General features: G+C 44.7%; 1 protein-coding gene across 1 annotated transcript in view; it reads right to left on the bottom strand.

Moving 5' to 3' along the window:
* The window catches only part of Faf2 (Fas associated factor family member 2), a 41217-nt gene that overhangs the window by 6712 nt on the left and 18978 nt on the right, over nucleotides 1–15527 (bottom strand). Inside the window, exons 3-8 of the mRNA XM_029547372.1 lie at nucleotides 13115–13249; nucleotides 9697–9773; nucleotides 6563–6701; nucleotides 4946–5031; nucleotides 4760–4851; nucleotides 2443–2718 (exon numbers count right to left, since the gene is read on the bottom strand). Coding sequence (XP_029403232.1) covers nucleotides 2443–2718; nucleotides 4760–4851; nucleotides 4946–5031; nucleotides 6563–6701; nucleotides 9697–9773; nucleotides 13115–13249 — 805 coding nt within the window. The remainder of the gene's footprint in view (nucleotides 1–2442; nucleotides 2719–4759; nucleotides 4852–4945; nucleotides 5032–6562; nucleotides 6702–9696; nucleotides 9774–13114; nucleotides 13250–15527) is intronic.

Here is a 15527-nt window from a genome sequence, read left to right as displayed (position 1 = left end):
CTCTCTCTCTCTCTCTCTCTCTTTCTTTTTCTTTCTCTTGACAGGGTTTCTCTGTAGCCCAGGCTGTCCTCGAACTCAGAAATCAGCCTGCTTCTGCCTCCCAAGTGCTGGGATTAAAGGTGTGCGCCACCACTGCCCGGCCTGACTAGTTTTTATGTCAATTTGACACAAGAACCGTAATCAGAAAATGCCTCCATAAGATCAGGCTATAAGCAAGCCTGTAGGCATTTTCTTAATTAGTGACTGATGTGGGAGGGTCCAGCTCATTGTGGGTGGGGCCATCCCTGGCCTGGTGGTCTTGGGCTGAGAAAGCAGGTAGGTAGCACTCCTTCATGGCCTCTCCTCAGCTCCTGCCTTCGGTCCCTGTCCTGTTCTGAGCCCGTGCCCTGACTGCCTGGGCTGATGAACTGTGGTACAGAATAAGCCCTTTCCTCCCCAGCTTGCTTTTGGTTCTGGTGTCTTATACGAGCCAGAGAAACCTTGACTAGGACACAGGGTCTTATCTATCTCAAGGTGGTCTTGAAACTCACTATGTAGTCAAGGATGACCTTGAACTTCTGATCCGTTCCCCAAGTGTTAGGAACTCGTGTACTCCCTGTCTATTTTCTCTTCTACTGAAGATGTGGGAGCAGGGTAGATGCGCTGATCCACATGGCATTCTGAAGCAGAGCATAGCAAACTCCTGTGGAATTTAGGATCAAAGTCTGGGCGTGCCTTGTAGCACATGCAGCTAGCCTCTGAGCTATCTCACGACCACATGCTGCTAGCCTCTGAGCTATCTCACGACCACATGCTGCTAGCCTCCGAGCTATCTCACGACCTGCACTTACAGCCTGACAATCGCGTGCATTTAAATAATGGACTTTAGTCATTTCAACTCCAATCCCCTCTTGTCCCCTCCCTTTCCTCCTGACTCTGTCATATATGGCCAGTGACAGAGGGTAGTTGGGAGTTATTTACAGAAACAAGGCAACTACTCCTCAGATGGCCAACAGGCGGGGCCAGTGAGTGTGGTGACTTGCTAGTCCTCAGCCTTTACTCTCCCTTCTGCTCCTCCTCCCTGACACCCCTGAGCCCTGAGGCAGGGTCACAGGTGTCCCACTCAGAGCCAAGCACTCCAGCACCTCTGTTGTCCACGCTGTGGTCAGAGAGAGGCATCAGCATGTTTCCTTCTACATTTACTTATTCGAATGCACGTGGTAGTGAGGAAGGAACAACTGTGCTGCACAACATGTGGAGGGCAGAGGACACCTTGTGGGAGTCAGTGCTCTCCTCCTACCATGTGGACCCTGAAATTAAGTGCCATCTTGCTGGTCCTCAACCTTTTAAAAAAAAAATTATTCATATTTTTAAAATTGTGTGTGTGTGTGAATGTGAGAGGAGAGAATCAGAGAGAGAGAGAAAAAAAAATACACACACACACACACACACACACACACACACACACACACACACACTCAGGTGCCCATGAAGGAGTTAGATCTCCCAGAGCTGGAATCCTTTGGATCTAACCGCCCAGCCATCCCTGTCCCCCCATGTTGTATTTCCTCAATGACCCTGCATTGGATCTAACCGCCGAGCCATCCCTGGCTCCCTATGTTGTATTTAAGAGAGTTTCTCAGTGACCCTGCAGCCTGCTCACTGACTAGCCTGACCGACCTGCAGAGGTCGGGACCCTCCTGTCTCCACTCTGCTCAGTGTGGCAGCTACTCCTAGCTTTTCACGGGGGTGCTGCAGAGCAAAGCTTAGGTCCTAGCTTGCACAGAAAGCCCCTATGAACGGCCATCTCCTCGCTACCTTGGAGGGGCTGCTTATGTGTGCACCATGCTCATGCAATCACGTCTGGATGAGATCCCAGAGGGACAGAACTCAACTTCCCAAGAGTTGAAACAAGCTAACTAAGTGCTTCCCAAGTCTGCTAAACTGCCTGAGCCCACTCATTGGAGCACAAGCCGAGGGGGTCTTGGTTCTAAAACCACAGGTAAGGCAGTGCAGGGGTGAAAGCAGTGAAGGCGAGCCATAGCCTTGGGCTTGAGCTCCCACCCAGGGGATCTGAGGCTGTCTCAGGGACAGAGGTCACCTAGTTGTGTAGCTGTGTCCACTGCTACACAATTAACTTGCTTGGTGGGTGGAAAAAAACCACCTATACATCTGGTGCCAAATGTGATCTGTGCTGAGTATGACAAGGTAAACAGGCCTTTTGTTTGTTTTCTATTATCTTCAGAGTAAGCAGAGAGAGGCGTGCACAAGTGACTACAAATCTAGAAGCACCCAGAATTATAAATGCTTTAAAATTTCTTCTTCGACTTTCCCATTTCAAATTTTCTATAACTACTGTACATAATTCATGTAATAGGGAAAGCTATAATCAGTCCACCTTCTTCGCATTAAGTTCTATGTTCAGCATTCCAAGCTATTCTTCAACATGAAGCTAAGGCTTTTAAAGTGCCCAAGACACGGGAAAGAAGTCTGCGGAGCCCCAAGTCAGTCCGTTTTCCAAGCACACCATCTGTCTCTTTTCAGAAAGGAGGCCCCAGTACCTTTCTAGACGTTCTGACACCAGATAAGTCTGGTTTGCATCCATGATGAAAGTCAGCTGGTTGATGAGGTCATCAGGTTGAATGAGGCCTTCTAGCCTTCCTACCACAGTCATTCGCCGATCCTTCAACATAATCATAGCCAGGAATGGATAGGTGTTCTCACGTAAGGCCTGGGACACTGACACAAAGACCCAAGAGATCAAGACTTAGGATGAAACACATCAGTCCTTAGACTGCATACTAGCAAATGGCTGGGAAAAGGAAGGTGTCATTTCTTTCTTTTCTAACAAGTGACTGATGGAAATACCCTCAGAGATTTATTTCTGTCTTATGTGCATCAGCACTTGTCTCCCATGCACATGTGCATCACATGCAGGCATGGTGCCTGGGAGAGGCTCAGATTCCCTGCATCTGAGTTACAGACAGCTGTGAGCCGCCAAGCAGGTCCTCTGGAAAAGCAGCCCATGCTCTTCGTCACTGAGCCATCTCTCCAGCCCCTCTGCTGTATTTTCTTCCTCTAAAGATGTGTGCAGAGATTATTAGATCGCTTTCTGGAGTTGGTTCTCTCCTTCCCCTGTGTTGGATAACCAAACTCAAATTTCCATCTCATAAGCCCCGTCCGGTCTTTTCATTTTTTTCTGTCACATGTTTGTATTCCTAAACTGAGGTGAGTGCTTAGACCAGGGCGAGGCTTCTCGGTAAGTTGCTGTTATGCTGGGAAGGTAACAAGGTTCTAGGATAATGTCTACTAAACGGAAGGAGAAGGCACTACACAGAGCCATGTTACACGAAGTATAATTTCTCCAAATGTGAAGAGTCAAAGCCACCGGGGAACAAGGCTGCAATTCTCAGCTGCATGCTGGTGGCCATGGTTTTATAGCGCATACACTCCCTGTCTTTTCCTCCTCATCCAATTCCTTCCTCCCCTCATTTTCCAATTCCTTCTTCTTCCCTTAACAAGGTTAGCCTTCTGTTCCAAGTAAAGTAAGAAGGTTGGTCTGTAAATAAACAAATTTTACTATGATGTAATTGCAACTATGTTTTTAAGATTTCTTTATTTTATGTATATGAGTACACTGTTGCTGTCTTCAGACACACCAGAAGAGGGCATCAGATTCCATTACAGATGGCTGTGAGACACCATGTGGTTGCTGGGAATTGAACTCAGGACTTCTAGAATAAATGCTGAGCCATCTCTCCAGCCCCCTGTATCCTATGTTATAAAAAAAGAAATTTTGTAACTCTTTACAAAAAGTATCCTTTGTGCCATCTATTTGCTAGCCCCAGAGTCACATTAGAATAGCAAAACACAGGCTGTAGGAACACAGCACATGTTTACAAATCAATTAGGAGTAAAGATTAAGAACTAAGGTGCGGGGCTGGTGAGATGGCTCAGTGGGTAAGAGCACCCGACTGTTCTTCAAAAGGCCCGGAGTTCAAATCCCAGCAACCACATGGTGGCTCACAACCATCCGTAACGAGATCTGACTCCCTCTTCTGGAATGTCTGAAGACAGCTACAGTGTACTTACATATAATAAATAAATAAATCTTAAAAAAAAAAAAAGAACTAAGGTGCAAGAGAAACTGCTATATTATATTTAGTTCTGAACATCAGGCACCCAATGCCTAGATGTAAGCATATACAGAGGCTGCTGGACAAAGAGGCTACAAAATGACTGCATTCTGACCACTGGGATCTTTGTATCTTCTGATGATTTCTGAAAACACTGATCTAAGAGTTGCCGCCAGAAAGACTGAACTCCCTGCATTGGATGTCAGCACTCTAGCCCTCAACAGCAGACTCATTACCCAGAGTTCTACTGAAAGCCTGGACAGAGAAGACGAATGCCTAGCAAAAGTCTGTTAAAATTAGAACTGAGCTGCTGGGCAGGATTGACTGAAAATCAGTCTCTGGCAATGGTTAGCTGTAAAGAATGGACCTTAAACTCGTTCTGCCCTGCTCAACCCCAACCGTATGCTGACTGTATGCTCTTGTATCTGTCTTAATGTCTCTGATGTTGTTTCATTAATCTCAAGGAAGAAATAATACAACCTTTATTTCTCAGACTGATGACAAAGTTAAATGATAGAAGTAAAAAACCACAACTAGCATTATGTCTATCATAGAACCTCCACTGGAGGAATGGCAATAGAATGTTTTTCTAGACTTCCACAAGGATACTCTAACCTTCTCAGTTGAGGAAGAGGAACACTTACCCCTGTACCCCTCAGGCTTGTTTGTAGAACAAGCCCAAAAAAGCATTCTGCTGTTTATCAGCGAGATGACCTCAGGTGCACAGAGAGCATTGCTGTGGAACAAGATAAAACATTGTGAGAGCAATTTGCCAACTATAAACATCAGCAAAAAAGTCAGAGAAGAAAGAAAATGACTCATCTACTTACCGGCAGAACTCATCAGAGTCCTGGTGGTCATCTCCATGAAGATAAACCAAAAGAAATCGAAGTTCCCGCTTGGCATCGTTAAGTGCCTTCGAGAGACAAAAGATCACAACTTACTACTGAGGTCTTGAACTACTATTTAGGCTAAGGGTTCAGATGAACAGAACTATTAATCAACATTAGCAACTAGAAAGAGGGGAGGGAAGTGGGGTTGAAAGGGAAGCAAGAAACGAAGTACTTCCCAGGCTTCTACCTTTATATCCACCCCAGCATCTTTCTCCTTATAAAGCCCAAGCCAACAACTTTAATGCAAAGCCTTTCGTGCTGTTAGAATTTACGCTGCATCGGGCACATGAGGGTGTAAGAAGTGACACAAATAACTCCTGACAGTCACAGAAAGTCAGCTGTTCTCGTGCTTTAAAGGTAAAGCAGGACACTGTGACTATGTAAAAGCAATTTTGCAGCTTCAAAATTCTTGCTAATAAAAAATTAGCTGCAAAAATGAGTGGTATCCAGTAAGAACACAAGCAAGCAGGAAGCACCAGGGCACCCAAAGGTTTCCTAAAGAGCACAGGGGTCAGAAGATCTTCTGAGACAAAGCAAGTGCCTTGTCACATAGGAATGGTATGCTCCTGACTAACTGCCTGTAATTTCCTGCATGGCTAATGTAGTCTACCCTCAAGATCACACAAAGAACTGCTGTCTCCCTCACCCTTGCTATCTGTGGCCTCGAGCAGGGTGTCTAACTGTGTACAGCAGGTAGGTGTGTGATGTTTGCTGAGTGGGGAGTAGCAGCCAGCATGAAGATCAACTGTGAGACAAAGCAGAAGCAAGAGTGAGCTGCCCCCCTCTCCAGATAAGAATCAGGAATTCCAGACACTCCACAACAGAGCCACCTTTTTTTTTAACACATGTCTGTGCTGTTCTTTATTGTTCTCTGACAAACTATATATGCCTAAAATCTAGCTTTCCTCCCGAAAGGAGAAAATGAAAGGTCTTTGTGGCTTAATTTGAATCAAACGAGCTGCTTGGAGCCCCTGGTCTAAATCCTACTCAGTTCTGTAAGAGATCAAAACAAATTCTGCTCTTGCCTTGAAGATGTGTACAGTCTGCTAACACAGCAAAGACGTGAACACAAATCATGTAAGGAGGAATGTAAAATTGCTATAAATTTAAGAACAGAAGGATGGAAAACAAAAAGGAAGGTCAGTACTTTAGAAAGCAAGGTAGGGCGCGATAGGGAAGGAATGGAGTGGCCAGGACAGCCCGAGCTGGTGTGAAGGACGGAAGGCAAGGCACCTGTTAGCCAAAATGATAGAGGACACTCCTGGTGGGAGGAACAGCAACAGCAGGCACTGAGAGGAAGTGTTCAGGGAAGGATGCAGTGGGGACCTAGGGGATGGAAACAAGCTATGCAGAAAGGACATCACAAGAACGGGGCTAGACCAGGAGGCTAGAGAAACGGCTTGGTCCTGCCTCTGTTTCCATTTCTCTAACCAGTGAGGAACTAGTTAAGTCTTTTGTGAGTGTAAGAGCAACATGACCACAGCTAAACTACACTTGCCTTTGAGGACAGAATCATATTGGTACGTTGGCATCTATTTGGTTCGTGGCACTGACCTGGCTGTACGTTCCCTGGTAGAAGACAGGGTGTGCCCTCCCATATTTCTCTTCAAAAGAGTGCATAAATGAAACAATGTCCCCAACGGGGTCAGTGACCCGGCTGCGAGGGTCAGGCCGTATAAAACGAAGAGCAAACCTGGGGAGGAAGGAATAAATATCACATGAATTGGCTTACTGTAGCGCATATGGAGTGGGCCAGTTCGTACAGACTTTTCTAACAGAGTCAGAGGGTGGTAGCAGGGGAAGTGAGTGGTCAGTGAGTGGCCATTAACCCTCAAGGTAGAGTTCAGCTCGAAAGCCACAGCTGCCAAGTGTCTGCTTTCTGCTCAAGAACAATGAACACCACTAGACAGCAACATTCCAGTGCCGGCCTGACCAAGGAAGATCCAAACCCCAGACACTGTCTAACAGTCACTATTTATGGCTGTTTTAAATGCATTAAATTAAATACAATTATAATTCAGTGCCGCAGCCACACCTACCATGTTTTAAGTGCTCAACAGACGTATGTGGTCAGTGATTTGTACACCAAATAATGCAAAGAACGTGTCTTAATTAAAAAAAAAAAAAAAAAAAAAAAAAAAGGAAAGAAAGAAAGAAAAGGTGCAATGACAAACACAGCTGCAGAGTAGACAACCCTCCTGCATCTCCTCCTCCCAGCTTCCTCTGCTTTATGTTCTTCTGGGATTCTGACTGTTCAGCTTCTACTCTCAAGTTACTCAAGTAACAATAGGGACTTCACTTCAAACCTGGACTTAGTCACAATGTATTTGTTCTTCAAAGGGGCATGTATATTTGCTTGATATGTTTACACTGATGGCATCCACTGGAGGAGTCATAAAGCTGACAGCTGACGGAGATGTGGAACGCTGGTGGCTACTTTAGACCTAAGGATGCAGTGTCTCACGGGTCCAGACAATATCCCTAGAGCCTATGCTACCATGCTGTATCACACCCTTTCTTTACGCTCTGCGTGTCCATACACAGTTATGAGGCGAAGGAGGATGTGCTACACTTCACAGGAAGTTGCCTAGATGACAACATCGCATTACAATTAGTAAAACATGCCATGCATATTTTCCCAAGGAAAGCAAACAATATTTACTTCAATTTTTAGTATAGAAAAAGGTGAGTAAACTCTGATAACTTTCTTTACCAATTCTTAAGCCTATTCTCTCCCGACCCCCCCCCCCCCGCCTTTACTTTTTGAGACAGGGTTTCTCTTTGTAACAGCCCTGGCTGTCCTGGAACTCTCTCTGTAGACCAGACTGGCCTCAAACTCACAGAGATCAGAATGCCTCTGTCTCCCTAGTGCTGGAATTAAAGGTGTGTGCCATGATGCCTGTTAGTTCAAGGCCAGCCTGGTTTAGATAGTGAACTGCAGTTACAGCAAGGGCTACACAAGAGAAACCACATCTCAAGAAACTGAACCAAACACATTTCCCCTGAGTATTTTTCCTAAGTCATCAAACCAAATTCATCAATATGAACAACCCAGGAAAATTAAAGACATAAAATATGATTAGCTCTGTATATAGGGAAGTAGTTCTAAGTGCATCGGAAGGCTGGTACTTCGACTTATTACTCTGAAAAGATTATTTGATGGCTTTCTCTCTGAGTATCCAAATTCTAGGAAGGGGCAAAGACTTGACGTCCACTGATTCTTACTACAGTGTATCTCAACAGCCAACATAGTCTAAGCCATACATGTCAACTCAGTTTTCAGTGTGATTTTCAAAAATTTTATGGTTCCACATGCCCATTCCTGAATAAAACAGAAACGGAAAAACTACAACTCAGGTAGACATTAAAGAAGTCTGCAATGAGCCAGGCAGTGGTGGCGCACACCTTTTGTCTCAGAACTTGGGAGACAAGAGGCAGGCAGATTTCTGGTTCGAGGCCAGCCTGCTCCACAGAGTGAGTTCCAGGACAGCCAGGGCTACACAGAGAAACCCTGTCTTGAAAAAAACAAAAGAAAAAAAAAAGTTTGCAATGGCCAGCACTGGAGAAGCAAGGTGGGTGGGTCTCTAAGCTTGAGGCCAGTTTAGTTTAGAGTGAATTCCAAGACAGTCAGAGCTACACAGAGAAAAATAAATTAAAAAACAAAACAAAACAAAACCCCCTATCAACCAAATAAACAAACCATAAACAGACCAAACTCAAAGAAAACAACAAACTTTGCTACAGCAAGGATGCCACTGAGTGGGAGATGAAGGAGAAGCTATTATCCAGTCCCTGGTAATAGCTGGGTCCATATTCCAGCATCGGAATCTGGAAGGGGCACTCTGTGCACATCCTTCTAGCTTACTGCTGGCCTGGATGTCATGCTCTCCCACTCCCACTCTCACCCTGCCAAACTCAACTCCTCTTGCCTCATTCTCAAGAGGATTACAGACTGATGCTACCACACCCAGCCTCCAATAGACATTTCAGCTTTTAGCAAAGCCCAGGCGGGCATTGCTCTAGCTCATAGTCTATGCTAAGCCTGACCTTCCCTGGAAGTCAGGTTATACTCAACATCTCCTAGCTCTGGACACTGTAGCTTGCAAAAGTAAGTTATTTGAATGGTATACAAAGGAAGCTAGATGATAAAGGTATGAGTCAAGTGGGTGCATGTACGAAAGGGTTCCAGTGTTGGTAACCTAAGCATCGCCAGGGCAGAGGGAAACGTACAAAACACTGCCTAGAAAGATGCCAACGATCTATAGCTACGTGGGTATAGTCGAGCAAGAAAATCTACTGGGATTGTACATAGTCAGAGAAGTAGCTTGGGGCAAAAGTTTCTGGAGTATGAAATCAAGGGACAGATAAGGTGGTTAGAAAGGAAAGGGCGTGGGGATTCCCTTGGGAATGTAGCAGTGACAAACATGGTGTGGGGAGAAGACCAATAAATAAACACAGGTAGATACACGTGGTTCTTACACACAACAGCCAGGACCAATGTGAAGCCAATCATAACTAACCTTCCACTAGGCAACAATTTACAACATTTGTTCCTGTAGTAAGAAAGTGCAGGAAGAGCAATCTGACAAGTAGGCCCGTCAAAGTGACCGAGTGTCAGCTTACTCTAACCTAAGTTCCAGCCTCAGCCTACCTTGTTGTTAGGAGCATATGAACACAGAGGTACATACCTAAATATATCAAGTATCGTGTAATAGGTAAACCGGAATGGAAGCATTATCAAGTAATAACCCCATCCAAGCAGGCCCTGGAATTCCAAAAACAAAGTTAGAGACCCCATTCTCTCAATGTTCAATACTTGTAGAACATTCTAGTTCAATTTCCATGAGCCCACCCCTCTATGGTGATTCTTCTCTCTATTTACAATGCTCTTCCTGGCAGCCTCATCATTAAATGCTACTGCTTTGGTATCTATCATTTTATCTAAGACTATTGTTCTTCACAGAAGTTCTGCTATAAATCTTCATAACGTTCTCCAGCAACTATTTAGATTCATGGTCAACGATTATCCCACATAACAAATATTCATTCTCTCCATCGTATATTTAGACTTAATATATGGCACATAGAAATAGCAAGAGATAATTGTCCTTTGCTTTGGACACTTGCATGCAACCCTAAGACTATACCACAAGGACATCCTCATGTATCTATTAATTTCAGGTAGAGCACGAATCAACCTATCTTACTGCTCTTACATACAAGCAGCTTAGTGTCAGACTATGTCACATATCCTGTATGGTCATCGAAGTGGGATCTAAAGCTAAATGGGGATCAGGGTCTCAAATACAAAGTGAGGTCCAGTCCAAGCTGAAGAAACATGGGGACACAAGAAATTACCCCCTGAGTTATGGATTGCTCTAGGAATCTGGTTTGTTTATTCTGTTTATTTTTTGTTTGGTTGTCTTTCCTTTTGTTTTTGAGACAGGGTTTTCTTCCTTTTGTAGTCTTGGCTGTTCCAGAACTCACTATAGCACAAGCAGGCTGTCCCACCTCAGGCAGCTAATGTTTGAAGTTCAGACAGGTACTTTTACTTGGCCAATCTGTACTCATCTACTTTAGTCTTTCTTCCCTTTATTTATGTCTTTGTTTTCTGTAGTTTCAGTTACCCTCAGTCAACTGAAAATATTAAATGGAAAATTCAAACCCTAAAGTGTTCCTAAATTTTAAACTGCAAATTGAGTAGCGTGACAGTCCCACTCAGGATGACCCTTCATCCAGCCTTCTTCACACGACAGTTGCCTACCAGTCTCTTGGTAGCCATCCTGGTTAGCAGATGTCTCAGGGGATTGCTTGTGTTCAAGTAATCCTTGTTTTATTTTAAAAATGGACCCTGCCAGGTATGATGGTACACGCTTTAAATGCCTGCAGTGGAGAGGCAGAAGCAGGTGGATTTCTGTGAGTTGGAGGCAGCCTGATCTACATAGCAAATCCAAGAGTAGATAGGGCTACATAGCAGGAGCCTGTCTCAAAACAACAAAACGATCCCACAAAGTGTCAGTCCTAGAACCGCTGTGGCAAAGGGAACCCATGAAGCTATCCCATTAAGAGAAAGTAAGATTTGAGGAGTCCTGCAGTGAGGACAGGTAATGACAATCTTTTGTTCATAATTGTGAAGGAAGACAAGTCTGTGCTAGCTTTGCTGCTGCATCTTAAATAGCAAAAGTGACAGCAAATGCTTTAGGAAGACATTAAATAATAAGGCTTAGTTAGTAGTTCTGGGGGTTTAGGGCATCTCCTAAAGACCTTGCCAAGTGTCTCTTCTATAGAAAATGAGTAATTAAGTCCCACATTTATCTGGGTGCCAGCTGTACTATGTTGCCCAGGCTGGCCTCAAACTTGTGGTCCTCCTGCCTCAGCACTCTTTTTTGTTGGTTTGTTTGCTTTTAATTTAACTTTATGTGTATGGGTGTGTGATGTCTGTGTACTAAGTGTGTGCCTGGTGCTTGTGTCAGCTGGAAGAGGGCACTGGATCCCTGGGACTGGAGCTACAGGCAGTTGTGAGCTGCCATGTGGTTGCTAGGAATCGAACCCAGGTCCTCTGAGCCATCTCTATAGCTGGTCTTTTTTCTCCCTGAGATGGTGTCTTACAACAGAGCCCAGGCAATCTCTTATACCTCAGCCTCTCAGGACTACAGGCGTGTACTACCATGTCTGCTCTAAAGGGATTCTTGAAACATTAAGTACTCCATATACAGACATGAAAAATATGATAATGGAGTCACTGTAATTGCTCTAGGATTTAGTAAGTGCTTAATTTTCTTTAAAACAATCCTAAATGCATGTGTAAGAGGTGAATGCCATCACTCAAAGATAAGAAAGAAAACCTCCATTAAGTTAATCGGAGTTCATAGTCAGGTATGTATCTTATTCCCCTTAACTAGATGTGAGAAATCAGATTGTAACAGGAAAGCTAAGATGAAAAGATCGAGAGTTTGATGACAGCCTGGGCTATACAGTTAGATCTTGCCTCAAAAAGAAACCAAGTGGGGCTCACAAAGTGGATCAAGAGGTAGAGGCCCCCGCTGCCAAGCCTGCTGACTGGAGTCTGATCCCTGTGACCCACATGGTAGGAGAGAACTGACTCTTCAAGCTGTCCTCCGACCTCCTTGCACATACAATAAATAAAATGCAATGGAAGATGATTCTGAAGGAAGGAGGGGGAGGCAGTGAGGGAGGAGAAAAGGAAGGAGGGAGAGAAAGAAGGGAAGGGGAAGGACAATGAATGGAAAGGGCGAGGGAAGGAGAAACTGAGGCGCAAATGGCTCTGAACCTTAGCACACCACAGCAGCAGTTAACTAGTCCACTCTGGAATCACATCTTCACTAACAGTCTTTAGGACCAACCTCAAAACAGCGGTCCAGAACTCCCACAGATTCTAAGCACCTCCTTAAAAGTACTAAAGTCAAGGGAACGTGGGTCACAAAGAACGTATCAGATTTGAATTTAATGGTGGGAGGCTGCCAGCTATGGTACGTAGTTCATGCAGCAACCCTGTTAAGGCTACGATAGGAGGCCTGTCCAAGGTTTGAGGCAGCCTGTCCTACACAGTGAGCTCCAGTCCAGCCTGGGCTATAGTGAGTTGCCAGCCATTCTGGGCTACAGAATAAGATCATGTCTCCAAACAAAACAAAACACACACAAAAGGGAGAGGGAGGCTGGAGAGATGGCTCAGCAGTCAAGACAATCACTGACTGCTCTTTCAAAGGACCCAGGTTTGGCTGTCAACACCCTCATGGTTGCTCACAGCAGCCTATGTCCAGTTCCCAGGGATGCAGTGCCCTCTCAGGCTCTCGTGGCTCATGTATGCATGTGGGTCACAGACATGCTCAGAAGAGGCTCCATTCAGCCTGCAGTTGACATTTTAAAAGCAAGCTGCTCAAAATGAGGCCCAGGAACCACTCTCTCAGTAAAGAACAGAAAAGTGGTTCCTACAGCAATGCATTGCAAAGCCAAGTGAAATGGATGAACCGTAAGTCTTGCCAGGCCCACAGCTAACATGGTGATACTGTGAACATTTCTGTTGCTCCACCACACACAGATAATAAAACCAAATTAAAAAGAGTGTATTCTAGCTACAAAACTTGCCCTTGGTTGTGGTCTTGAGACAACATAGCTGTAGATCCTGTGGTCAGCTGTATTAACCTGTAGGGGTCGAGCTGGAGGTGGATTGAAAACACTTGGTACACCCTCCTGCTCATTCAGTCTGTCCTGGACAGCAGCCTGTGGGAGAGAAAGAAACACAATGGCAGAACTTCAGTGATGCTCAAATAAACCCAGGAGGAAACTACTGCATCGTGTCTCAAAACAAGACCAGCATCACGTAATGTATGTGAAGAGTCCATGCCCAGGGACCTCTTTCCTGCTACACTGTAGGGCAATGGGAAATCTCCTACAGTAGAAGATAACAGAGCACTTGTCTTGAAACCACATGTTCATTGCACACTGTTGATATTAGTATATGCTATTCAGAATAGCTGAACTATAATGTTCTTTACCATTCAATCCCAGGAAGAGCAGTGCACAGAATGCAGTCGAGCAGCACATGCAGTGTTGTGCAGTAGGCAGTACTGATTGATGGTATCAGATAGACAGCTTTGGCAAAGAGGATGCAGTCTAAATACAGCTCCGTGGCCCAGAAAGAGCCTAACTTACAAGCCTTAGATTCTTTATGTGCAAAAAATGAAGGAAACTTAGTGCTTAGAATTAATCTGGAAAAAAAAAAATTTTTTAAAGTAAAGATACAGAATTGCTAAGAAAAAGTGAGGAAAAAAACTCTTCAAAGTGGAAGGAATGTGAGGGGGACCAACTTAATCTGAAAATCTGACTATTCGGGGCTGCAATGTAGCTCAGATGCCTTAATCCCAGAACTCAGAATGTGGAGGCAGAAGGATCAAAAGGATCAAAAGTTTGTGGTCATCTAGAGCTATGTAGGGAGTCCAAGGTTAGCCTTGGCTTGAGACTGTCTCAAAAATAGAAAAAAAACAAAACAAAATCACTAGGAAAAAAAAATCTGAATAGTCATGTTAAAAAAAAAAACAAACACCTTCACTGTCTCTCTAAATGCTAATTTCTGTCCCAGTTTTGTGACAAAATGGGCCATGCCCAAAGATATGCCTGGCATACCCTTCTCCATGATCCAATTGTAGTGTTAGGGAAATGTGACAATGCCAGAAAGACCAGGGATGTAGCTTACAGTGGAGACTGGAGCAACAGTATCTCTCAATTTGGAGAGTGAGTTCAACCATATAGGTAGCCAAGCAAATCCACTATGCCTAAATGATGAAGACCAACCAACCAACCACCACCACCACCACCAACAACAACAAAACCCCAAGCTCAGCTGTGTCTTGGCTTAGCAGGCTGTGCTCACAGTCACTCATGTACACCCTGACCCAGCAGAAGACGGGTGTACAAATATTTGGGAGCCTTGGCTACCCTGTCAAGTCTCTTAGCTGGTAACTATAGTCTCCTGTCACAATCTAACTGTTTTCAGTGTGTTGCTAGTGATCTATTGAGCTTGAGGTGGGTGATGCGCTTTCTCTGAACTGCTGCTGGTACCAGAAGGGTCTCTGGCGGGTAGTAACTAGCCCTAACCTTTATGGTTTGACTAAGTCCAGGTTGTCAAACCATGCTCAGTGGGGAAAGAATAACCTTTAGGGCTGGCATGCTGGCTCAGTGGGTGTCCTGATTAGGTTTTGGTCAACTTGATTCAAGCTAGGGTCATCCGGGAGGAGGGACCCTCAACTGACAAAATGCCCACGTGAGACTGGCATGGAGGTAAGTCTGTGGTGTATTTTCTTGATTCATGATTGACAATGGCAGGGCCTAGCTCCCTGTGGGTGATGAAAGCCCTGGGCAGGTGGTCATGGCCTTGGTATTTTATCACAGCAATAGGACTCTAACTGAGCCAGTATGTAAAGTAGCTTGCTGTGGTAGAAGATGAAACAGTTACTTAGAGAAGCAAGTCTGGAAGGACACATACTAAAGCAACTGTGCTTATCTCTACAAAGTATAAAAGCTTTCTTGTGTTTAAAGTTATATAGGCATATTTTGTTTCTATAATTGGAAAAAGACAAGACATTACGTTGGGAAATAAATCTTTCTAGCCACATTTATGCAATGCAAAGTAAGCTCGCCAAATAAGGGGGACTAAAAACAATGGATATAGATCTCTAGCTCACAAAATATAACTATCCAGTGTTTGGTTAACAGCGGTTACCCTAGGAAAGAAGGGAAACGGGAGGAAGAAAGGGCAAGCAAGTACTCAGAGACAGCCGTCCTCAGAGACAACCTGTCCAACCTGTCCTCAGAGACAACCTGTCCTCAGAGACAGCCGTCCTCAGAGACAACCTGTCCTCAGAGACAACCATCCTCAGAGACAACCTGTCCTCAGAGACAACCTGTCCTCAGAGACAGCCTGTCCTCAGAGACAACCGTCCTCAGAGACAGCCTGTCCTCAGAGACAACCGTCCTCAGAGACAGCCTGTCCTCAGAGACA

The sequence above is a fragment of the Mus pahari genome, chromosome 16 (assembly GCF_900095145.1).
Source record: "Mus pahari chromosome 16, PAHARI_EIJ_v1.1, whole genome shotgun sequence".
Taxonomy (NCBI): domain Eukaryota; kingdom Metazoa; phylum Chordata; class Mammalia; order Rodentia; family Muridae; genus Mus; species Mus pahari.
This window is presented reverse-complemented; position numbering and strand designations above follow the sequence as displayed.